Source organism: Macaca mulatta, chromosome 19 (assembly GCF_049350105.2).
Source record: "Macaca mulatta isolate MMU2019108-1 chromosome 19, T2T-MMU8v2.0, whole genome shotgun sequence".
Classification (NCBI taxonomy): domain Eukaryota; kingdom Metazoa; phylum Chordata; class Mammalia; order Primates; family Cercopithecidae; genus Macaca; species Macaca mulatta.
In genome coordinates, this window is record NC_133424.1 from 53,092,838 (window position 1) to 53,117,606 (window position 24,769).

Here is a 24,769-nt window from a genome sequence, read left to right on the forward strand (position 1 = left end):
CTGAAGATGACAGATGGTGCAATTTTTTTTTTTTTTTTTTTTTTTGAGACAGAATCTCACTCTGTCACCCAGGCAGGAGTGCAGTGGTGCAATCTCAGTTCACTGCAACCTCCACCTCCTGGGTTTAAGTGACTCTCCTGCCTCACCCTCCCAAGTAGCTTGGATTACAGGTACCTGCCACCACGCCCGGCTAATTTTTTTTTTTTTCATATTTTTAGTAGAGACGGGGTTTCACCATGTTGGTCAGGCTGGTCTTGAACTCCTGACCTCAAGTGATCTGCTCGCCTCAGCCTCCCAAAGTGCTGGGATTACAGGCGTGAGCCACCACACCTGACCCAGATGGTGCAATTTCAAGAGAATTTGGAAACCTAAGATTGTTTTGTAAAATCTCCTGATTATAAATGTTAGTAACTCTCATGCCTGAAATCCCAGTGCTTTGGGAGGCTGAGGTAGGAGGATTGCTTCAGCCCAAGTTTGAGGCTGCCGTGAGCTATGACTGTACCACTGTACTCCATCTAGCCTGGGCAACTGAGCAAGATTCTGTCTCTAAAATAAAATAAAATAATATAAAATAAAATAAAATAAAATAAATGTTAGCAACTGATATGGTTAGGCTTTGTGTCCCCACCCAAATCTCACCTTGAATTGTAATCCCCATAATCCCTACGTGTCAAGGAAGAGACCAGGTGGAGGTAACTGAACCATGAGGGCGGTTTCCCCCATGCTCTTCTCATGATAGTGAGTTCTCACGAGATCTGATAGTTTTATAAGGGGCTCTTCCCCCTTCACTCAGCACATCTCTCTCCTGCTGCCTTGTGAAGAAGGTGCCTTGCTTCCCCTTCGCCTTCCACCATGATTGTAAATTTCGCGAGGCCTTCCCAGCCATGCTGAACCTGTGAGTCAACTAAACCTCTTCCCTTTATAAACTACCTAGTCTCGGGCAGATCTTTACAGCAGTATGAAAACGAACTAATACAGCAACCAATTCAAATTCTAATACCGATTATTATTAAATGTTCTGCAGGCCAAAACAAACAGTTTCTAGTTTGCACTCTCTGACCTACAGTCAGTTTGCCACGTTGATGCTTATTTCTGAGGGGTTTGAGCAAACTTTACTGACCCCATTGTGCCAAAGAAACACAAAAGCGGGCCAGGCGCGGTGGCTCAAGCCTGTAATCCCAGCACTTTGGGAGGCTGAGATGGGCGGATCACAAGGTCAGGAGGTCGAGACCATCCTGGCTAACCCGGTGAAACCCCGTCTCTACTAAAAAATACAAAAAAAAAAAAGAAACACAAAAGCAGAAAGGATGGTCTAAGTGCTAGGAAGACAAGGCATGTAAAGATGGTAACAAGTGGGAAACTTATCTGGACACAGTTATTGTCTAAATGGCTGGTTGTACAATGTCACTTTGGACTAATGAACAAAAGGACTTAGGACTTAGGGAAGACCCAGGAAAGAGCTTTGGTTAAAATATCCACAATGAGCCAGGTGTAGTGCCTCAAGCCGGTAATTCTAACACTTTGGGAGGCCAAGGCAGGTGGATGGCTTGAGCCCAGGAGTTCAAGACCAGCCTAGGCAACGTGGCAAAACCCCATCTCTATAAAAAATACAAAAATTAGCTGGGCGTGCCGGTGTGCACCTGTAGTCTCAGCTACTCGGGAGGCTAAGGTAGAGTCCCAGAGGCTCAGGTTGCAGTGAGCCAAGATTGTGCCACTGCCGGCCAGCCTGGGTGATGGAGTGAGACTCTCTCAAACAAATAAATAAAATAAAATATCCACAATGGTTATTGTATATTGAGAACCTGTGCTGTGCATTCTCTCAATTACATCATTTTAATTCCTCATGGCGACCTTACATTGAAATGGGCATGAGTAGATTCCTTTTACACATGTGGACACGGAGGCTCAAAGTGGTCAAGTGACCTCTGTCACCTCTCATTCATTCAACACACAATTACTGAGCTCCATGGTAGATGTGGCCACAATATTGTGCTGCTTCTTCATCAGCAGATGGGGTCCATTTATCCCTGAGTCCAGACTCCTTGGTCTGAGCTGGCCTTATGACTTGTTTTGGCCAATTGGATGTGGCAGAAGTGATGCTGTGTGAATTCCAGAGCCTCAGCCTTCAGAGCAGCCCCCATTTAAGGAAGCCCAGGCTGGCCTGCTGGAGGGTGAGTGAACCAAGGCGTGCCAGCCAACAGCCAGCATCCACAGCCATTCTTCACTTACCAGTCCAGTCTGGACAGCAGCTGAATGCTGCCACAGTGTGCCCAAGCGAGAACAGCCAAAGAACCACTGAGTTGACCCATGGAATCATGCAAAATAATCAACTGCTATTCTTTCAGTTTCTGGGTTCTGGGTGGTTTGTCACACAGTGATGGAATCTCCTACTATGTGGCCAGGTCATAGGCTCTGGACTCCAGGACCCCACAGAGCCCTACAGCTACACGATGATGGGATGGAGGGCAGTCAGTGATTCTCTATCAAGCTGCCTTTCCAGAACCAAAACTGTGGAACTGGGAACAAGAATGTGAGATAATACTAATAATAGCGGCAGCAGCCAGCATTTCTTGTGGGCTTGCTGTGTGACAGCAATTCTGTCAGCGTGGGAGGGCAGTATTATTACCTCTCTTTTAGAGATGAGGATGCTGAGGTCCACAGAAGTGAAGTAGTAAGTGTCTGAGAAGGACAAGTTGGTCTGATTCCAAAGCTCCCCTCTTAAACCCTGTGCTAGACTGAGCTCAAGTGGACAGAATCAGACAGTGGATATGGGAGAAGCCAGACAGAGGTGAGGGACCCAGGCTGGGTATCAAAGCTGGAGAATCAGAAATCGAGAATCCTAGAGACAAGGGCCTGGCTCCCATACAGTCCCCTTGACATACAGAAGATAGAACCAAGGCTCAGAGAGGTAAAGAATCTAGCCCAAGGCCACCCAGCTGAAGCAGGGCAGTGGGAAGGGAGACGGGGCAGAGCTGGGCTTCACAACCCAGTCACTGTGCACTCTGAACCCTGTTCCTTCACTATGCCAAGCTGATCTCTAATTTCAAGACTGAGGAACTTGGGTTCAGGGTCTCAGGACTGGGGTCTGAGCTTAGAAAGACAAAAAGAGTCTAGGGTCTGTGAATATAACTCAAAATTAGATAACCATAATCTAGGACTCAACTTAGAGCCACAGACTATTAGAACAGAAGGGTCCTCAAGGAGCCTCAAATCCAGGGTCTTCAGACTTCAAAAAGAATTGTATGCAGAAGCCCAACACTGCAGCCAGACAATGAGATATTGCTAAGTCCAGTTCTAAGAATTTACCCTACAAATGGCTGTGCATCAAAAACGCAGGTCCAAGAAAGTCAGCGCAGCATTGCTTGTAGTGAGAACAAAGACTGAAACAACCTAATTTGGGCCAAGTTAAAAAGATTATCGATGTCATAAAAGAATCCCAGGCAACCACTAAAATAGCAAGGTCTACAAGATATATTAGGAGGAAAAAAACAAGCTACGGAACAACGTGTACAATATGCTACTCTTTGTTAAAGAAAGAGCAAGGATGTGCTTGTATACGCGTAGACATTTCTGGAAGGATGGTGGCCTCTGAAAAAAGAAAATGAAAGACCCAGGGAAGGAAGGAAAATGATTTTTCACTCCTCACCTGCTGTGTACTCTTTGAATTCTATTTTACATAGGTTTGTATTAACTTCTGTCCCTTCCCCAATTTTATTTATTTATTTATTTATTTAATTAATTTATTTATTTATTTATTTATTTTGAGACGGAGTCTCGCTCTGTCGCCCAGGCTGGAGTGCAGTGGCGCGATATCGGCTCACTGCAAGCTCCACCTCCCGGGTTTACGCCATTCTCCCGCCTCAGCCTCTGAGTAGCTGGGACTACAGGCGCCCGCCACCACGCCCAGCTAGTTTTTTGTATTTTTAGTACAGACGGGGTTTCATCATGTTAGCCAGGATGGTCTCGATCTCCTGACCTCGTGATCCACCCGCCTCGGCCTCCCAAAGTGCTGGGATTACAGGCTTGAGCCACCGCGCCCGGTCTATTTATTTATTTTTGAGACAAGGTCTCGCTCTGTCACCCAGGCTGGAATGTAGTGGTGCGATCTCGGCTCACTAGAACCTCCGCCTCCTGCGCTCAAGTGATTCTCCCACTTCAGCCTCCAGAGTAACTAGGACCACAGGCACGTGCCACTAAGCCCAGCTAATTTTTGTATTTTTTGTAGACACAGGGTTTCATCATGTTGCCCAGGCTGGTCTCGAACTCCTGAGCTCAACTGATCTGCCCACCCCAGCCTCCCAAACTGCTGGGATTATAGGCGTGAGCCACCACGCTCAGCCCCCACGCTCAGTGTAACAATTTTTTTTTAATTGAAGTATGAGATTTAAGTGTGTATGAAAATGCAGGGTTGGCTGGGCTTGGTGGTTCATGCCTATAGTCCCAGCACTTTGAGAGGCCAAGGAGGGAGGATCACTTGAGCCCAGGAGTTCAAGACCAGCCTAGGCAACATAGGAAGACCCCGTCTCAATAAAAATAACTTACAAAAAATAAAAAGAAATGCAAAGAGTCAAGAAGAACCAAAGTAATCCTAAAGAAGAAAAGCAAAACTGGGGGTTTACCCTGTCAAATATTAACACTTAATTTAAAGCTATGGTATTTAAGACATTGTAGTACTAGAACAAAGATAGACAAATAGACAGTAGAATGGAGTGTTTGGAAACCCACATATAAATGGATATTGATTTGTGACAAAGGTAAAACTGTCCTGAAGGGGGAAGAATGATTGTTATAATAAATGGTGCCGCTGAATTAATTAATTTATTTATTTTTTTTGAGATGGAGTCTCGCTCTGTCGCCCAGGCTAGAGTGCAGTGGCCGGATCTCAGCTCACTGCAAGCTCCGCCTCCTGGGTTCACGCTATTCTCCTGCCTCAGCCTCCTGAGTAGCTGGAACTACAGGCGCCCGCCACCACGCCCGGCTAATTTTTTTGTGTTTTTAGTAGAGACGGGGTTTCACCGTGTTAGCCAGGATAGTCTCGATCTCCTGACCTCGTGATCCTCCCATCTCGGCCTCCCAAAGTGCTGGGATTACAGGCTTGAGCCACCGCGCCCGGCCTATGCTGCTGAATTAAATACCCATATGGAAAAAAAAAATGTATTCTGGCCTAGGCGCGGTGGCTCATGCCTATAATCCCAGCACTTTGGGAGGCTAAGGCAGGTGGATCACTTGAGGTCAGGAGTTCAAGACCAGCCTGGCCAATATGGTGAAACCCCTACCTCTATTAAAAATACAAAAATCAGCCAGGCATGGTGGTGGGTGCCTGTAATCCCAGCTACTCGGGAGGCTGAGACAGGAGAATCACTTGAACCCAGCAGACGGAGGTTGCAGTGAACCGAGATCGCACGCTACTACACTCCAGCCTGGGCAACAGAGTGAGACTCTGTCTCAAAAAAATAAGTAAATAAAAGAAAACAAAAAAGAAAAAAAAAAAACAAAAAAACAAGAACAAAATGTATTTTGACTCCCCTACCCTACGTAAAAATCGGATGGCAGATCCAAATGTAAAAGGCAAAATTATTAAGTTTTTAGAACACAAATAGTAGAATATCTTCATGATATAGGGGTATCCACGGAATTCTTAAATTCTAAAAGCATTAACCATAAAGGAAAAAAGCTGATGGAGTGAACTTTAGTAAAGTTAAATATCAAATCCTTTTATCCAAAATATACTACTGAGAATGAAAAGGTAAGCCACAAAGGGGGAGAGGACATTTGCAATACATACACCAGACAAATGACTTGTACTCAAGAATGTATAAATAACTCACAAATCAATAAAAAGGTCATATATCCCAATTTTTTTAAAATAGAAAAAGACATGAATAGGAACCTCACAAATGAGGGTTTCCAAATAGCCAATAAAGGGCCAGGTGTGGTGGCTCATGCCTGTAATTCCAGCACTTTAGGAGGCCAAGGTGGGTGGATCCCTTGAACCCAGGAGTCCGAGACCAGGCTTGGCAACATGGTAAAACCCTGTCAATTAAAAAAAATTTTGTTTTTAATTAGCTGGGTGTGGTGGTGTACGACTGTGGTCCCAGCTACTCAGAAGGCTGAGATGGGAGAAGCGCCTGAGCCTGGAGGTTGAAGCTGCAGTGAGCTACGATCGGGCCACTGCACTCCAGCCTGGGTAACAGAGCAAGGCCCTCTCTCAAAAAACAAAAACAAAGAAAAATCAAGTAGCCAATAAACACAAAAAGGTGTTCTACCTCCCTGATCATCAGGGAAATGCAAATGAAAACCACCATATATGGTTGGTACCTTTATACACTCACCACTGACAAAACAAGGAGCAAGTGGAATTCTCATTCATTTGCTGCTGCTGGGAATGAAAGTGAAAGTGGTTCAACCACTTTGTAAAACACTTTTACAATAACTGCTAAAGCTGAGACAAACACCCTGCAACTCAGCAACTAGAACACACCCAACAGAAACACCAATACACGTTCACCAAAAGACATGGAAGAGAACCTTCCTAGCAGTACTATACCTAACAGCAAAAAGCCAGAAACAAACATCCATCCAGAGTTGACAAATCAGGAAATTGCAGTACATTCAACATACAACAATGAGACTATACCTCCTGCAATGCCACAGATGAATCTCATAATGTTGCCAGAAGAAGCCAGTCTCAAGAGAGAACACATAGTACGATGCCATTTATATGAGGTTCAAGGGTGGGCAAAGCTGATCTGTGGTGACAGAAGCTGAGATGGGGGTTAGCCTTGGAGGGTTAATGATTGGAAGGGCATGGGGTGGCTTTGGGTTGGGGACAGCTAGTTGATTACACAGGTGTGTTCAGTTTTTGAAACTTCAGTGAGAAGTAACACAATTTGTGCACATTTCTGTATGTGTGTTACACTTCAATGAAAATTTCTGGAAAGTAAAAACAAAAAATTAAAGTAGGGTAGGTTCCAGAACATTCCTTACAAGCTGATTGCTTGGACGCTTTCATGAACCTGGGATCCAAATCCTTGTCCAGGATTTCCTGGAGTGTAGTTTAAACAACAATGATCTAGTCCAACCTCCTCACTCTGCTATGAATATTTTATTTACGTATTTATTAATTATTATTATTTTTAGACAGGGTCTCACTCTGTCACCCTGGCAGTGGTATGATCTGGGCTCACTGCAGCCTCAACCTCGCAGGTTCAAGCAATCCTCCTGCCTCAGCCTCCCGAGTAGCTGGGACTCCAGGCGCCTGCCACCACGCCCAGCTAATTTTTGTATTTTTAGTAGAGATGGGGTTTCGCCATGTTGCCCAGGCTGGTATCGAACTCATGGGCCCAAGTGATCCTCCCGCCTCGGTCTCCCATAGTGCTGGGGTTACTGGTGTGAACCACCATGCTCAGACTGCTAGGAATACTTTAATCCCCTCACTTTAAAGGAGGAAACCGAGGCTAGAGAGAAGAGACCTGCTAGGGTCACACAGTGTGTGGATGGCAGTGCCAGGCCCAGGACACAGCCCTGAGGGCTCAGAAAGAAGTAGAAATAATAGAGGCAACGTGGCCGGGCGCAGTGGCTCATGCCTGTAATCCCAGCATTTTGGGAGGCCGAGGCAGGCAGATCACAAGGTCAGGAGATTGAGACCATCCTAGCTAACATGGTGAAACCCCGTCTCCACTAAAAATACAAAAAAATTAGCTGGGCATGGTGGCAGGCGCCTGGAGTCCCAGCTACTCGGGAGGCTGAGGCAGGAGGATGGCGTGAACTGGGAGGCAGAGCTTGCAGTGAGCCGAGATCGTGCCACTGCACTCCAACCTCAGTGACAGAGTGAGACTCCATCTCAAAAAAATAAAAATAAAAAATATTAGAAGCAACGTGGTGCAAAAGACAGGCATGTGGGCTCTGCTGCCTTCTAGCTGGGCAACCTCAGGCATGTCATTTAACCCTCCCATGCCTGAGTTTCTTTATCTGAAAATCAGTGCTTCTGTGAAGATTGAGTCACATGAGCACAGGGCTTGGCACAACGCTCAAAGCCATGAATCACAAGCTCGGGAGAGGGAGGGAGGGAGGTTCTCTTACGCGTACCTTAGGCACTGCAAGGGCCTTCTTAGTTCATGTGATCCTCTCACTGCCCCTCAAGGTGAGATGCAGACCCGTTTTACAGATAAAGCAAAGGAGACTGGAGAGTTAAGGGACTTGAACTAATAAGAGCAGAGGAATGGGACTGAGGTCCCTCTGTCCGCAGCAGAGAGACTACTCTTAACTGCCACACTAGTCACCAAAGGGCAGGGTGAGATGTCTCAGCTCAATGAAGGGAATCCTCAGGACCACCTGGGGGCCCTGAGAAATTCTCCAAGACTGGGGCAAGACCAGGGGCTGAGGAGGGCAGGCCCCTGCACTGTCTCAACTCCATGGGACTTCTGTACCCCAGCTGGGGCCTCTCTCCATCTCAGTGCCAGCCCATCCTGTCTCAGCACGAGATCCCTGAGCCTGCCCCAGGGGCAGCGCTAGCCTGCACTCCCATCACCAGAGCCCCTCGCTCCCACACCTGGACCACCTCTAATCCCAGCAGCATCCCTCAAGGGCCAACAAGGAGCTTTCCTGACTCCAGATCTGGCCCCGCCCCTTCCTGCTCAACACTCTCTCTCCAAGGTAAAGCACAGGACAACTAGGTCCTTCAGAGCCCCTTCCCCACCTGCTGCCCCACAGCCCCTAGGCTGCCTCTGTCCCATCACTCACCACAACCCTCTGTACTTGCTAGGTGTCAGTCACGGCTCTAGGCCCTGGGAATAGAGCAGCGAATGAGACAAGTTCTAACCCACATCTTGCCCTAGGCACCCAGTTTGAGTCACATCTGAATCTCCAAGTACCTGACACAGGTCTTGCCAAGAAACCCATGTCAGGCAATACCAGCGAATGAACAGGGCTTGTCTGACTGTGTACACAGAGGCTGTTGCCTCCCTGTTCAAACTGACAAACACCTCCTAAAACCCTGGCTCCTGCCCCTCCTGCCGCTCCTGCTGCCTGGGATATTTTCCGCACACCCAACTCCTATGCAACCCCATCTAAGGTCACCTCTGCCAGGAAGCCTTCTTCCAGCCTCTTAAAGCTGACTCAGTCCCTCCTTTCTTTGGGAGGCCCTCATTGTGGGAATGACTGTGTCCAGGTCTGTCTCTTCCATCAGAATGGGACCACCTCCCAGTGCCACCCGAGAGCACCTGACTCATTTCTGTGCTTCTAGAATGTAAGGGCCAGCACCATACAGCTTTGGTAAATATTTATGGACCAAATGAATAAGTGAATCAACCCATCAAGAGATGGGTGAACATCACGAAGGGAAGAAAAATACAAGCTCCCAGGCCTTGAGAAGAAGCGGGGAGGAGAGTGAAGAAGACACTCGAAGCTCCCAGGGTCATGACTCAGCTCTCCTGACCTCCCCTCCCTGACCTCTGCACCCTGTTCCCCACCAAGGCCCCCAACTTTTCTGCCTCCACAGGCTTCAAGGATTGACCGCATACCACAGCACAGAGGGTCTGACTGCTCCTAGCCAAGCCTCCATGGTCCCCTGGGGAGGCTGTTAGGAGGTGTCTGGTTTCCCATCTGCAGGCCATCTGTCCCTCCACAACAGGATCACTGGCCTTGCTCCAGAGGGACTCGAGGTCCATTTTAGATCAGGAGTTCCCTAGGGACCGAGGGAACTGCTCTGCGACTCACTGCTTTAGGGGGCCCTCTAACATCCTGCAAAACCCTCTTGTAACCCTCTCTGAATGTCAGCATCCACAGCTAATAGCTGACACAGCTCAAAGTTACTGAGCAGCTCCCTCAGTAACAACAAATGCTGACAGGCTGCAGACTTGGCCGCTCTGAAGAGTGTGGCTGCCTGGCGTGTTCAGCCTCCAGGCCAGCTGCTTGGGGAAGCCTCCTGCTCGCCAGGCCTGTGCATCACCCCCTCCCTGACCTCCTAAGGCCACGGAGGAAGCCCATTGTGCCTGGCAGGAGGCAGCATGGTGCAGCAGAGAGGGCACTAGCTCTGAGCTGGACACTCAGCTCTGCCGGGAACTCACCGTGTGACCTGCTTCCTTATCCTCAAAACGGGGAAATAAGACGAAGCTCACAACGGTAGCCATGAGGTCTAAAGAATGACGCTTGGAAAGGGCCTAGCACAGTGCCTGGTGCAGAACAGGTGCTCAATAAATACTTGATGTACAAAGGCCCCTCTGCCTCTGATCTGGCGAAATGCAGGAGTGGCACTCTCAGGGCTACAGGACAATGCCCCTCGCTGGTGCTTGGGTACTGAGAGGTCTGGAGCTTCAGAACACAGTGGTCAAGACTCGGGCTCTGAAGGATTAGAGACATAGCTTTCAGTCCTGGCCTGTGCTGGTTACTTGCTGTGTGACCCTGGGCAAGTTGCCTCCCTCTCTAAGCCTCAGTTTCTACAACTTCAAGATGGACACTGAGTTGGCATTGTTGATACATGTTGTCATCAAAGGTGGCAAAACAACTGTTCTGGCAATCATGATTCACCAGGATTGACCAGGGCCAGACACTGTGCAAAGAGCTGGGTTAAAGTTGGCCCTGAGGGCAGTCTGCTCCCTCCCTGCTCTGGCAGCGTTTTGGATGGTAGTGCCTTATTCACAACCTGGAGTTGCTGGGTGCAGGAATCCCGGCCCCCACTGGCCTGTGCGCTGTGCCAGCCAATGCATCCCTCCACCTCACGGTGGGAGCTAGGACTGGGCTCAGGGCAGCGTCAGGGAAGGCCCAGCGTTCAGGCCCCTTCACTTACCACTCCCAGGCCCCCGTCTAGGGCCACTCACCAGGATGGTTGTGACCACCAGCGTCTTGTTGGCCAGTGTCTGCGACAGGTTGATGTCCAGGGTGGTGGCATTCATGGCCAGGGTGCGGTTAGAGTACCACACCCCAATCTAGGGGGCAGAGAGGGTACTGTCAGCTCAGGCCCTGCCCAAGGTCATGGCAGCCTCTGGGCCTGCCCCCACCCTCACCCCAGCAGGGCTCTGGCGTCGCCCTGGGTCTGCTCACCTCACGGTGGCCCTGCCGGGACTTTTCTAGGATGCGCAGGGTGTAGTTGGTTCTCTGCCCTTTGCTGTTGAACTCGACCCGCCCGGTCAGCCCATCATACTCTACCTGGCAGGGTGGGGAGGCAGGGCAGAGGGAGGATGCAGGGGCCCAGAGATGGGCAGGGAAGGCCCAGCGTGATGAGACATCCACAGAGAAAGGCACAGACAGACCAGGGTGGAGGGGACAAGAGAGAGAAGAAAGAGGAAGATCACAGTCAAAACAGCAAGATAACATGCAAGGAAGCAAGGGGAGATGGGACAAAAGGCATGAAGAAGGCAAGACTCGGAAAGAGAGAGAGAGAGCAACCCAGACAGGCAGCAGCAGCCGGGAGTGGACAGGGGAGGCAGTGGGTACGGTGGGAGGAGCGGGGAGGGCAGAGGGCCACAGGGTGGACACAGTGAGTGCTCCCACCTGAGGTGGCCATGCCCTGCCTCCTCCACCCACCCCTGCTCAGGCTCACCATGCGCAGGTAGTTCATGAGGCTGGTCCCATGGGGCCAAATGTTGGCTGACGTACAGGCCAGCGGCTTCACACCGATCTCCTGGCTGCGGTTCAGCTCTCGGACAGCGCTCACCACCACGTGCACGGCATCAAACATCAGTGCAGCTGACAGCTGTGGTGGGACAGAGGTGGGGGTGGGATGGATAAGAGGCTGCTTAGCCAGGGGAGCCCCAAAGGCCCCTGAGCTGCCACCCTCAAGCCCTCAAATAACTTCCCTCTCCCCAGGAATGGGAAACTGGGTGGGTCAGGAGTGAGCAAGTGGCTCCAGTGTCTTTTTTGGGAAGTGGACAGCGGGGAAGGTGTGTGTGCTTCCCGTGTCTTGGTGGGAGTAGGTCTCCCAGACTGTGTGTGGCCATGTGTCTCTCAGAGGGTGCCTGGATAGCCAGCTGTGTCACCTGCATGGGCAGGTATGTCCGGCAATCTGGGTGATGCAGGCCAGGGAAGATGGCCACAGTCCCCATCTGAGTGTGTCTGGGACATGTTTACATGAGTGGGGCTGGATGACCATGCCCATTCATCTATACGAAGGGTGGGGGTGGTGTCAGAAAGGTAGGAGCATTTAATGGTTGGTCCCAGGCCTGGGAGGCAGGTGGCTCAGAGCTAGAGGCCCGGCTCTGCTATTTTCTCATTCTGTGACAGGGCTAAGTCCTCATTCCTCCCTGAACCTTAGCTTCCGTTTCTGTAAAATGAGGATAATAGTAATCTCTACCTTCATGTGCTGTTGTGGGGATCTGGTGACATAACGCCTGTAAAGCACTCAGAACAGCACCTGGCACACAGTGAGCGTCCCATACACTCTGGCCACCAAGCTGTGACACAACCACTGTGTGTGCTTGTTAGGGTGTGCCCTAGCTGTGTTAGTGTGAAGGTCTGAGTATCTGTGTTGTGTAGATGTGCACAGGAGTACACACAAATGTGCCTCTGTGTTGGGGCGTGTGATGTCCCTGTGTGGACCCAACTGACTAGACAGCTTGGTGTCCATGTGCACTCTGCGTAGAAGTGTCTTGGTGTCTTGGTATCTGAGTAGATGTCAGTGAACAAATACATATAAATATGCATCTTCTGTATGCTGGTATTTATTCAACATCTATTATCAGACACCTGTTATGAGTTATGCTGTTTTAAGTACTGGGGATACAATGATGAACAAAATAAACAGAACCCCCTGCCCTCATGGAACTTACAGTCCTCAAATCCATATCTCTATGTAAGTCTAATATACAGTAAGCCACATCGTGATGAAATAAGCAAATATAAGTGCTACGGAAAAAGACAAGGCAGGGAGGGGTGAAAAAGTAGATACTTTACCTTTTTTATTTTTTCTTTTCAGACAGAGTCTTGCTCTGTCACCCAGGCTGGAGTGCAGTGGCACAATCTTGGCTCACTGCAACCTCTTCTACCTCCCAGGTTCAAGCAACTGTTGTGTCTCAGCCACCCAAGTAGCTGGGATTACAGGCACGTGCTACCACACCCAGCTAATGTTTGTGTTTTCAGTAGAGACAGGATTTCGCCATGTTGGCCAGGCTGATCTTGAACTCCTGACCTGAAGTGAGCCTCCTGCCTCAGCCTCCCAAAGTGCTGGGATTACAAGTGTAAGTCACCATGCCTGGCCAGTTTACCCTTTTTTTTTTTTTTTTGAGACAGAGTCTCACTCTCTCACCCAGGCTGGAGTGCAATGGCACGATCTCAGCACACTGCAACTTCCGCCTCCTGGGTTCAAGTGATTCTTCCGCCTCAGCCTCCCAAGTAGCTGGATTACAGGCACCTGCCATCACGCCCGGCTAATTTTTATACTTTTGTAGAGGTGGGGTTTCACCATGTTGGCCAGGCTGGTCTTGAACTCCTGACCTCAGGTGATCTGCCTGCCTTGGCCTCCCAAAGTGCTGGGATTACAGGCGTGAGGCACCACGCCAGGCCAAGTTTACCATTTTTTAAACAGTAGGAGGAAGGAAAAATCTTATACCTGAGGGGACACTGGAGCAATGTCCTAGTGATGGGGAGCGACCCACTGCTTCTCTCAGAAAGTTCACGGGAAGCAGGGGGAAGAGGGTGTGGAGAGGCCCTGAGGTGCACCTGTGCTTGGGGCATCAGAGGCACCTTGAGGAGCTGGTATGGCCAGAGTGGTGTGGGAGGTAGAGGGAGAGGAGGACATGGCCCCAGTGCATCACAAAGCCACACCACGAGGCCTCAGGGAGGCGAGAGGGTTCTGAGCATGATCTGAGCGAGGTCTGAAAGGGGGTCCCAGAAGTATCTGTGCACAGAGTGTCTCTGGGTGTGACTGGGTATCTGTGTGCTCACCGCAGGGCCTGGGTAGGTGCTGGCTTCACAGTTCTCCCTCCAGGACATGTTGAGGCTGCGGACAAACTCAGGGTAGAAGGGGTGGGATGTGTTGAACATGGAGAAGCCCAGGATGTTGGAGGAGTCCTCCACAATACCGTCCAGATGCAGGATGGGGAAGTCCTGGGACCAGAAGAGGTGGTGAGGCCTGGGGCCGAGACCTAAGTGGGACAGCTGTGGTGGGAGGGAAGTGGGGGCAGAGAGGGGCCAGAACGCCTACGCACCATGGTGGTGAGGATGTACTTGTAAAACGCTGAAGTCATTCCCAGTTCTGAGGCCTGGAAAACACAGGGAGGCAAAGAGGCAGAGTGAGAGACAGAGACCCACAGGCAGAGATGGGGAGGACTCAAGAGAGGAAGAGAGATTTAGAGACAGACCTGGTGAGAAGACATCCCATGGGAAACACAGTAAAGTAAGAAATGCTCAGAGATAGACAGACAGGGAGGAGGAGACAAGTGGGGGCAGAGGGAGGCCTTAGTCCCTGGTGTCCTGCCATGCTGACTGCTGTCCCAGGTGGGATGGAGATTTTGCTAGAGGAGAGAATAGGGTCCCCAAACGCCCCCATCTCTCATGAAGGCACTTACAAGATTTCCTTCTGGAGACAGGTAAGAAGAAGTCTCAGAAATAGGGCAGGAAGGGGAATTATTATTTTTATAAAGATAGGATCTTGCTCTGTTACTTAGGCTGGAGTACAGTGGATCATAGCTCACTGAAACCTTGACCTCTCAGGCTTAAGTGATCCTCCCACCTCAGCTCCTGAGTACCTGGAATCATAGGCATGCACCACAATGCCCAGCTAATTGAAAATTTTTTTTTTTTTTTTTTTTTTTTTTTTGTGGAGATGGGGTCTTGCTATGGTCCCAAGCTCCTGGCCTCAAGCAATCCTCCTGCCTTGGCCTCCCATCGTGCTGGGATTACAGGTGTGAGCCACCAGGCCCAGCGGAGAGGAGAGCCTTAATTTTAAGCCCTACACTCTCCAAAAGCCAAGGTTGGGCTGCTAATGTGTAGGGCTCAGCCCAGGCATAAGGTCAGAAAATCGATTCCCTGCAATCTTTAAGAGTGCTTTGCAATAATAGCAGCCAGTTTGAATGTCAAGATTCATTCTTGAGCCCCTTTTCTCATAGTCCTCAAGGAAAACAAAGCTGGAAAAATTCTTCCTGCCAGAAGCACCCAAGTCTGTCCCCCCACGAGAATTATAAAATTAAAGGGCACCAGCTTGCATTTCCTGGGTGGCAGGAGTTGGGCTCTCATCACGTGGGTGTCAGGGAAGGGCAGGCTTGGAAAGGGAAGAGACAACTGTTCACACGGCTGGCACAGGAGGGGACAGGATCCCAGCCCAGGCCTGCCTGGCTCCCAAACCTGAAACCTCTTCCTTAAGTCATCCTGTCTCAAGAACCCAGTGGATTCTGTTCGCACTTCCTGTGGGCTACAGCCAGCAGTGATATGTGGGTTTTTTGTTTTTGTTTTTGTTTTTATTTGAGACCAACTCTTGCTCTGTCACCCAGGCTGGAGTCCAGTGGTGCAATCTCAGCTCACTGCAACCTCCACCTCTCAGGTTCAAGCGATTCTCCTGCCTCAGCCTCCTGAGTAGGTAGAACTACAGGCACCTGCCACCACGCCCGGCTAATTTTTTTGTATTTTTAGTAGAGATGGGGTTTCACTGTGTTACCCAGGATGATCTTGATCTCCTGACCTCGTGATCTGCCCGCCTCGGCCTCCCAAAGTGCTGGGATTATAGGCATGAGCCACTGCACCTAGCTGACATACGGTTTTAATAAAAAAAAAAAAAAAAAGTAGAGAAAAATAAATAATACAAATTTGGTTACTGGCCGGGTGCGGTGGCTCACGCCTGTAATTCCAGCACTTTGGGAGACCAAAGCAGGCAGATCACTAGGTTACTAGGAGTTCAAGACCATCCTGGCCAATATGGTGAAACCCTATCTCTACTAAAATACAAAAATTAGCCAGGTGTGGTGGCAGGTGCCTATAGTCCCAGCTACTTGGGAGGCTGATGCAGGAGAATCGCTTGAACCCAGGAGACGGAGGTTGCAGTGAGCTGAGATTTCGCCACTGCACTCCAGCCTGGGCGACAAAGCAAGACTCCGTCTCAAAAAAAAAAAAAAAAAAAAAAGAAAAAAAATACATGCAAAAACACCTTAACACAGAGCTCAATAAAAAAAATGTTTAAAAATCCTTCAGTGCTACGATGTAGCCAGATCTGACTCTGGGCCAGGCACTGCCCTACATACTTTACTTGCCACTCACTCATTATCCTCACAACCCACTGAACAGTGACTATACACAGGCAGATGGGGTGACTGCCCAGGACCACACAACCAGGAAGCAGGCAGGCTGAGAGACAAACTTTACAATTATCATCTTCACGGAAGAAGAAGGTCTTGAAGCCCCCTTTTGACTCCTGAGGCCCATGGCATTGGGTGACTTGCTCAGTCACCCCAAGTTTCTGGCCCCAGTCCTTTGGGAAATTAGAGGTGGGGGGCTCACCTTACGGAGGATGAGGTGGGAGATGGAGGCGTTGGCATCGATGATGATGGTGGACACCTTGTCATCACGGATCTCCTTGAGCAGTGGCGTGGGGTCCCGGCTGTCGTCCAGCATCCTCACTGACAGCGTCTCCTTGGAGATGAGGAAGCCACGCACCAGTTCCTCCAATCGCAGCAGGCCTGAGGGAGGGGTGGGGCCTTGGGTTGGAGCCCTTCTAGGTACCCAGGCATGGCACAGACACTCACTCTTCCTCAACATGGGGCAGCTGGGCAGAGGACTGGAGGGTGTGCAAGGACATGGGGCAGCTGGGCAGAGGACTCGAGGGTGTGCAAGGACATGGGGCAGCTGGATCCCATGGGGTAATGGGCTTGGGGACTCGAAGCCTGGGCCCTCCCCAATTAAAATCCCAACCTAGACCTCTTCCTAGAACTCCAGATTCCTGTCTCTGCCACCTTCCTGACCCCTCACTGGGGGTCTGACAGGCATCTCATGCTTAATCTCCTTGCTCAACCACCACGGCTTTCCCGTGTTGGTGAACAGCATCTCCAGTGTGCCAGTCGCTCAGGCCAAAACTCTGGCTTCCTCTCTTTCACACCCAATCCATCAAGGCCCTACCTTCCAAACACATCAGATCCCCTTACCCCATGCCACTGTCACCACCCTGCCCTGAGCCACTACCAATTCCTGCCTGCTGCAATCCCCAAGCCTGCCCCTGAGTCTGTTCCATACACAGCAGCCAGAATGATGCGGGTCAGATGTGCTCCTCCTCTGCCCCAAACCCTCGAATGACTTCTCAGTTCAGTCAGAGTCATTGAGGCCGAAGTCCTCACAGCCTCCAAGGCCCCACACAATCTGCCCACCTCACCCCCTTGTTACTGCCCAGACTGCAAGAGTTCAAGACCAGCCTGGCCAATATAGTGAGACACCATCTCTTTAAAAAAAAAAAAAAAAAAAAAAGGTGCTTGTTGAGCATGTGCTCTGAGCCAGGCTCTGCTCTTAGTATTGGGGGTCAGCCGTGAGTGAAGCAGACCGGGTACAGGATGAGGAGATGAGTGGGGCAACAAATACCGCAAATAAGTGCATTACATGGTTAGAAGTAATGAGTTCTGGCCGGGCACGGTGGCTCAAGCCTGTAATCCCAGCACTTTGGGAGGCTGAGACGGGTGGATCACGAGGTCAGGAGATCGAGACCATCCTGGTGAACACAGTGAAACCCCGTCTCTACTAAAACTACAAAAAACTAGCCGGGCGAGGTGGCGGGCGCCTGTAGTCCCAGCTACTTGGGAGGCTGAGGCAGGAGAATGGCGTGAACCCGGGAGGCGGAGCTTGCAGTGAGCTGAGATCCGGCCACTGCACTCCAGCCTGGGCGACAGAGCGAGACTCCGTCTCAAAAAAAAAAAAAAAAAAAAAGAAGTAATGAGTTCTACGTTAAAGCAGAAGTGAGTTATGAAGACTGGGAGTCTAGTGTGGGTGTGGGGTACAACTTTAAATGAAATGGTGGGCGGGGGACTCATTGAGACACTAGAGTACAGACTGATCCCTAATAGCCTAATACCAAGAGCCGGGCCTGGCACATAGCAGCTGCTCCATAAATACTTTTTTTTTAAACCACCCAGCCCACAGCCCTTCCTCTCCCCACCACTCACTCTCTGGGCTTGAGCCACACCGCCTCCTTGCTGTTCTGCACACACCACAGTCTTGCTCCTGTCCTGCAGCCTTTACGCTGGCTATTCCCTTGGCCTGGAACCCTCTTCTTTCACATCCTAACATGGCTCCCTCCTTCCCCTCCTCCAGGTCTCTACTCCAACGTCACCTTCTCAATGAGGCCCTCGCCCACCATTTCATTTAAAGTTGCACCCCACGCCCACACCCTTCTTCATAAGTCATTTCTACTTTTCCATAGAACTCACTATTTCTAACCATGTAATACACTTATTTGTGGTGTTTTTTGCCCAAGTCCTCTCATCAGAATGTACTTGGACTACTTCACCCATGGCTGACCCCTAATACCAAGAGCAGTGCCTGGCACAGAGCAGGTGCTCAATAAAATTTTTTTAAGAGATGGGGTCTCACCATGTTGCCCAGGCTGGCCTTGAACTCCTGGCCTCAAGCCATCCTCCCACCTTGGCCTCCCAAAGTGCTAGGATTATAGGTGTGAGCCACCACGCCTGGCCCAGTAAATACTTCTTGAAGGAGGAATTCCTTCTAGAGGCTACGGAGCACAGTCCCTCCCTGCCTCAAGCTCCATACCCACAAATCCACCAGTCTACCAGACATCTCACATGAATGTCTCAAAGACACACCACGCCCAACGTGTGCCCCTGATGAATAGTGTTCCTCCTTGGCAGAGGCCTCACACCATCCCTAGCCCCACCCTCTTCCTTCCGTCACTGCCTCTCACATCACCCTGGCCCCCTCATTCCAACTGCCACCACCTGGGCCCAGACCAGTGTCGCCTCTCCCTGCCTTTCGCTTGTCTCCTTGCCACCCCTCTTGTCACTCTCCAGCCTGTTCTCTACACTGCAGCCTAAGCACTCTTTCTAGAACACGAATCTGACCCTGTCCCCTCGCCCTGCCCTGCATGGGGACCTCCCATGGCTCCCATCATCTCTTGCTTCGTTGTTCCCATATTTCAGCCACTGGGAGCATCTGTAAGCCTCTTGAAGGGCCATGCTCCCTGGGCCCTCTACCTCTGCCCTTGCCACACTCTGCTTAGAACCTGTTCCCTCTTTCTTCCCACACCCCTCAGGTTCAGCTTGGATGTCTCTTTCTCATAGGCACAGGCTCTGAACCTCCCAGATGGATTAGGATCCCTCCTATGTGATACCAGAGGCTCCACATGCCCATTGGCAGCACACGTACCACTCTGTATCACAACAGCTCAATGACCAATGACCTCCACTAGAACTGGAGTTCCAAGCACCCAGGGACCACGCCCAGGCCTAGCAGAGGGCCTTGACATGACAGGTGCTTAGTCACCATCTGGGGACTAAATGGATCTCTTTGAGGAGAGAAGGGGTCTGTGGAACCAGAGGCCTCGGTTTCTGAAGATGGGAGAAGAGCCTGGTGTCTGGGTGCCCCAGGGTTCTAACTAGCGGGCAGTGAACCACTATGTGGGACACCAGATCTCTTGGGAAGGGGTGTCTGGGGAACAGAAAACAAAACATCCAGTTCTCCCTCACACTCAGCCTTGGCGCAGATAAGGCTGGCCGAGGGATAGTTGAAGGACTTGAGGATTCGGGAGACTGCCAAGCTGACGTCCTCGTTACTGGGGTACAGGCTGACAGATGCGAAGCGAAGGTACTGAAGGCGGGGTGTCTCCTCGGGACCCACCTTGATGTGGGGGATCTGGACAGAGAGGAAACTTTGGCCTCCATCCTGCTTCTCCGCCCAGCCCTTGCCTCCCAGGGACCCACTCCCTGCAAAGCCCTGGGCCCATGCTCCCCACCTCACCTCCTTCTCTCCACAGATATGGCTCACAGTGGAGGCAGATGCTGGGCTGGAGGAGGGCCCGAGGACAGACACAACCCCTTTGGGCAAGATCTGACACACTGCAAGGGAAGGGGAAGAGACCACAGAGTCAGGGACCCCCCTGCCTCCTCTCCTTCCCCATCTCTCAGGGAGCCCCCATGGCCCAGGAGAGGATCAGACACTGGCAACTGCCTGATCCTCTTCTGCCATCCGGGACCCAGAAGGACAGTCTCTGACCCCACCCAACAAGTGAACATGAGGGGGCATGAGACAGAGAGAGATGAGGACACAGCAACAGAGGGACAGGTCAGGCCAAGGGAGATCAAAGGAAGGGATAAAGAGAAAGAGACACCAGGGGCCTCCTCTGCCTGCAAAGCCTGTGCCTAGTGCCTCAGCCGCTGTTGTTCTCAATCTTTTCAGCCATGCCACAACCCACGGTGCACTCACTACCTCCTCCCCTGACCCCGCAGCCCAGGTCCCCTGGAGCCTCCTCATATTCCAAACACCACTCTCCTGCTTTACCTACTTCCTCCTCTTTCTTCTGCTCTCTTCCTTCTTAGACACGTGTGTCTCGAGACTGGGAGGTGGAAAGCTGCTGTTTTTGCTTGTCCAGTGCCTGTTTTCACGGCAGAACCCTAACTTCTCCTGGGGGAACTATCCCCACCCTTCAGTCCAGTGTTCCCATGATTGACTGGCACCTGATGCAGGCCTTGGGGAGTCACAGAACTCCATTCTTCTAGCCATGGCAACTGGTTCAGAGATATGTATGCGCGCAAATCAGACCATGGAGCACCTTCCCCAGGTCTTTTGCTACAATTATCACTGGGTTTGCTAAACTGGTGAGATGTAAGCTTGGTGCTGCTGGGGCCATCTCACCACCAGCTGAGACAGCATTTCTGAAAATAAAGCCAACTCAGAGGAAAGCAGGCCTCAAAAGTAAAGAGAGATTCTCCAGGATGTCATTTGAATACCTGAATCCAGCCATGCCTGAAACAATCCTAGGCCATCGTTTGAACACCTGGATTCGACCATGCCTGAAATGTGTCTGTAGGTCTTTTAGTGACATTTGCTAATATGTTCTCTTTTTTCCTTAAACCAGGCTGAGTTTGGTTTCTGCCACCTCTAACTAAAGGTGTCATAACTGAACACCTCATTTCCTCCAAATTGGCTCCTTCTGGACCTTCCACACTGGTGAGGGCCCCACCATCCACACAGACCAGATGCCTGGAAATGGTCCTTGCCTTCAATCTCTCTCCTGACAGCCAATTAGTCACCACATCCTATCTCTTCTTTGTCCTCAAATATCTCACATCTGTCCCCTTCTCTTCAACCCCTTGGTCCCTGCCCTAGTTTAGGACTCTCAACTCAGACATATACCAGAGTTCTCACTCATTACCCAAATCCAGCCTCCAGATTCTCTTTCCAGAAGCCTTGCTCCCTGGTATAGACCTATCAATGGCTTCTCAGTGCTTGTGGGTGAAGGCGGCATCTTTCACCCCAGCACTCTAGCCTCCTTGAGCCGGCCTGACAGCCTGCACAGCCTCGCTTCCTACTGCCTCACACTTAGCTCTGAAATCTCTCACAATCTCTCCAAATATGCCCTGAATCCAGGTGGATTCAGGATGGGCTCAACCCCACACACCCTCATTCCTTGGCTCCAAATATTTCCCTCTGCTCCCACCCTGATCCCCACCCCATCTCCAGACTCTAGGCACATGCCTGGAATGCCATCTGCCTCCTCACCCTCCATCCCAGCTTCTCCCAAATTATACTCTGTGCTACACCAGCCAAAAAAGCCTGGGAAACGCCATACCCCATTCTCCCTCTTAGTAATCTGAAACATGCAGTAACACCATAAAGCCTCTGATAAGGCCTGCAGGAAAGAAACCTGTCTAAAACATGTTTTAAGGCAGCATCTTCCGAAGGTCTAACTGCAGCACATCTGTTCAAGTGACACCTTCGAACATTCAGCCCATTAGTATTCCATAGACACTTCCACACCCCCGTCATGTGGCCGGCTGTGCTTGGAGCCATGCCACTCCTTCTACATCCTGTTCACCTTTCAGAGCCCAGCTTCAGACTAGCTTTCTCCAGAATGCCTTTGCTGACCCTCGCGCAAGCCTCCTGCCCTCCATGCCTGGGGCTTGTTATTAAGCTCTGGGGGCTAACAAGCATCCATGGCCAGCTGGGATGACAGGGCTTATCTTTCCAATGCCACCCTGCGCTCCTCCAGAGCAGACCTGGGGCTTATGCTCTCCCTCTTCTCCAACCTCCAGGCCCAGCAGCAGCCATGTCTCGGAAGAAGGCAAAGACAAACACAAAGGAAGGGGGAAGATGGAGCTAGAAGAGGACAAGACCAGGCCAGAAGCCAGGGGCAAAGGGATGGACTGAGGGCCACCGGCCTGCCCTGCCTCACCCCATGCCCCCAAGGCCCCGCTCACTGGTGTCCGTGGTCTCGTACTGGCTGTCCCGCTGCAGCTCAAAGATGTCTACTTCCACTCGGGCCTTGGCTGGGACCTCGATGATCCCGTTGATCTGCTCCCGGGCCAGGGCTAAGGCCAGACGCTCACCGCGGCCACACACTGTCTGATCATCCAGGATTGCAGCTGAGGGTACACAGGGGTTGGGGACCAGACTCCTGAGTCATGAGGAAGGAGGGGGCTGGGGTCTTGGACTCCTGGGCTCTAGGGTGAGGTAGGTGTAGGGACCAGGGGTCTAGACACCTGGATCTGAGGTTGGTAGGAGCTAGGGGTCTGGACTCCTGGGTCCTGGGGGAAGGAGGAACTGGAGGCTGGGACTCCTTGCTGCTGAAGAGAGTTGAGACCCAGGTCCTGAGGGACTGGCATGCATGGGTCCCCAGAGGAACCCCAGGGCCTGACGGGAGGGTCTCTGAGGACACAGGGGCAGGGTGCGGGAGGGCCTCACCCATGCGCAGTGATGAGAGCACCTGGCAGCTGGGGCTGGCGAAGGCAACAATCAGCAGCAGCAGCAGCTCAGCCGGCATCTTCCTCCCCTCCTCATGGGGACGCAGCTGCCGCGGCCCCCACTCGCCACCTACAGGGAGACCCCCCAGCCCAGGGGGAGATTACTATGTGGTGGGATGGAACCCCTTGGAGGCCTGCTGGATGGGGTGATCACAGAAGCCTTGGGGACATTGTTGGCAAGCAGTTCACAGCTCTGCAGAGCCCTGCTCTGTTCAGAAGCTGGCAATACTGAGGGCATTGCGAGAAGGGAAGCTCAGCTCAGAGAGGAGAGCGGAGGTCACAGTGCTCAGGTGCTGAGTGGGACAGGCTGCAAGAGAGAGGATGGGCCCAGCTACCAAAACAGGAGGGAGGCGTGCAAGGTTCTCAGGTAGGAGTGAATTCCTGGGACCAGCCCCACCCTAATAGGAAACCAGGAAGTGCCACCCCCCACCCAGTCCCGCCCCTGTCTCTGGGCAGGCAGCCGTTACTAGGCAACAGAAACCGGCTGGAGAGGATGCGGTGGTTGCTAGGCAACCCCATCCCAGGCCTCACTTGCCACTTCCTGACGTCCCTGGTTCCCACAATCCCATGGGGAGAGAGGCCTGGACATCCGAGGTCTGGAGGGGAGAGTATCCAGGAGTTAAGAAACTTCGGGAGAGATGGAGAAAAAGAGAGAGAGGCACACACAGAGCCCCATAGATGAATGGACCCAGAGCAGTAAAAGAGCTAAAAAATAAATAAATAAATAAATAAATAAGCAAAGAGAGAGAAGGGAGGAAACAGAGAAAGTGAAAGAGAGGCTTAGAGAAGTGAAAGACAGAGACTCAGAAAAAGAGAAAGGACAAAATAAATAGAAATACAAGGGAAGACAAAGACAAGACAATAGGAAAATGGGGGTAGAAATGGAGAGAAAAGAAGAGAGTTACAAGGAGCTAGGAAGAGGACAAGAAGGGAGAAAGAGGGGAGAGACAGGAGGATGAGGAGGCAAGATAAAGAAAGGACAGAGCAGGGAGAGGAAGAGAGAGGGACAGGCTGGAGAGGTGGAAACCAAGTCACAGGTGAGACACAGGAAGACGGAGACAGAGGATGGAGAAAAGATATGAACCGACTTGGATACAAACAGGAAGAGCTGGAAGGGAGGAGTTAGCAAGGCAGGGAGTGAGCTGCCTGCCAGAAGTTGGTGCCAAACCGCTGCCCCCCACCCTGCTGGGGAGCAGAAGTAAAGGGGAAGATGGTACATTTTTGCTCTTCACAACTCTCCACTCCTATGGAGTCAGGGATTCCTCTAGGCACCCCGGCCTTCTGCAGGGCAACCAGTTCGGCCAGACGCACAGCTCCGCTCCCTCTGGCTGAGGGCTGTGCCCCAAGGGAAGGGATGCTTGGGTTTCCATGGAGTAGGGTTACTGTGGGGGGCCCAGAATGCTGTGAGGTGGGCCTGGACACCGGACCCCACTCAGTCCCCATGGAAGGACAGCTTGAGCTGGTGAAACTGGAATGAGAACTTCGAGGGAAGGATAGAGGCACAAGTCCTTCTGACCATCTCAAGTGGCCTGGAAAACCCAGGCCAGGGATCAGTCTCAGCTCTGCCCCAGACTCACTGCGTGATCTTGAGCAAGTCACCGCCCTCTGGGCCTCTGAGAAGGAGAGAGTGCCGGGTGGGAAGGCATGATGGACAGGCTGGGGACTGCAAACTATAATGTGGATTACGGTGAAGGCTTGTCAAGGATGGAGGCGCAAGGGATGCTGGGAGACCGGGAAGAGGCGCTCACAGTGGGAGGAGTGTGAAGGGCGGGGCTAGGAGAGAGGCAGGAGGGGAGTGGGTCATCCTGAGACACCAGGGACTCCTGAAGAAAATCAGGGAGCAGAGGACAAAGGACAGAAAGACTGAAGGAAAGATGGGGCAGAAGGACAGG

The 24,769-nt window shown here is 51.3% G+C and overlaps 2 protein-coding genes across 14 annotated transcripts in view; one reads left to right on the forward strand and one right to left on the reverse strand.

Annotated features, from left to right (window-relative positions):
• LOC144337526 (uncharacterized) overlaps window positions 1-24,769 on the forward strand; it is a 211,581-nt gene that overhangs the window by 54,133 nt on the left and 132,679 nt on the right. The window lies entirely within an intron of this gene.
• The window catches only part of GRIK5 (glutamate ionotropic receptor kainate type subunit 5), a 79,093-nt gene that overhangs the window by 49,585 nt on the left and 4,739 nt on the right, over window positions 1-24,769 (reverse strand). For 6 of the 13 annotated variants that reach the window (XM_077982912.1, XM_028838861.2, XM_077982910.1 and 3 more), the window contains exons 2-11: window positions 22,819-22,947; window positions 22,335-22,499; window positions 19,876-19,973; window positions 19,605-19,770; window positions 16,423-16,601; window positions 14,142-14,195; window positions 13,879-14,040; window positions 11,540-11,692; window positions 11,041-11,145; window positions 10,818-10,925 (exon numbers count right to left, since the gene is read on the reverse strand). In XM_077982912.1, coding sequence (XP_077839038.1) covers window positions 10,818-10,925; window positions 11,041-11,145; window positions 11,540-11,692; window positions 13,879-14,040; window positions 14,142-14,195; window positions 16,423-16,601; window positions 19,605-19,770; window positions 19,876-19,973; window positions 22,335-22,499; window positions 22,819-22,897 — 1,269 coding nt within the window. In that variant the 5' untranslated portion in view covers window positions 22,898-22,947. Of the gene's footprint in view, window positions 1-10,817; window positions 10,926-11,040; window positions 11,146-11,539; window positions 11,732-13,839; window positions 14,041-14,141; window positions 14,196-16,422; window positions 16,602-19,604; window positions 19,771-19,875; window positions 19,974-22,334; window positions 22,609-22,792; window positions 22,948-24,769 lie in introns of all 13 variants that reach the window. The other 7 variants (XM_077982915.1, XM_028838863.2, XM_077982913.1 and 4 more) reach the window with 4 other exon arrangements.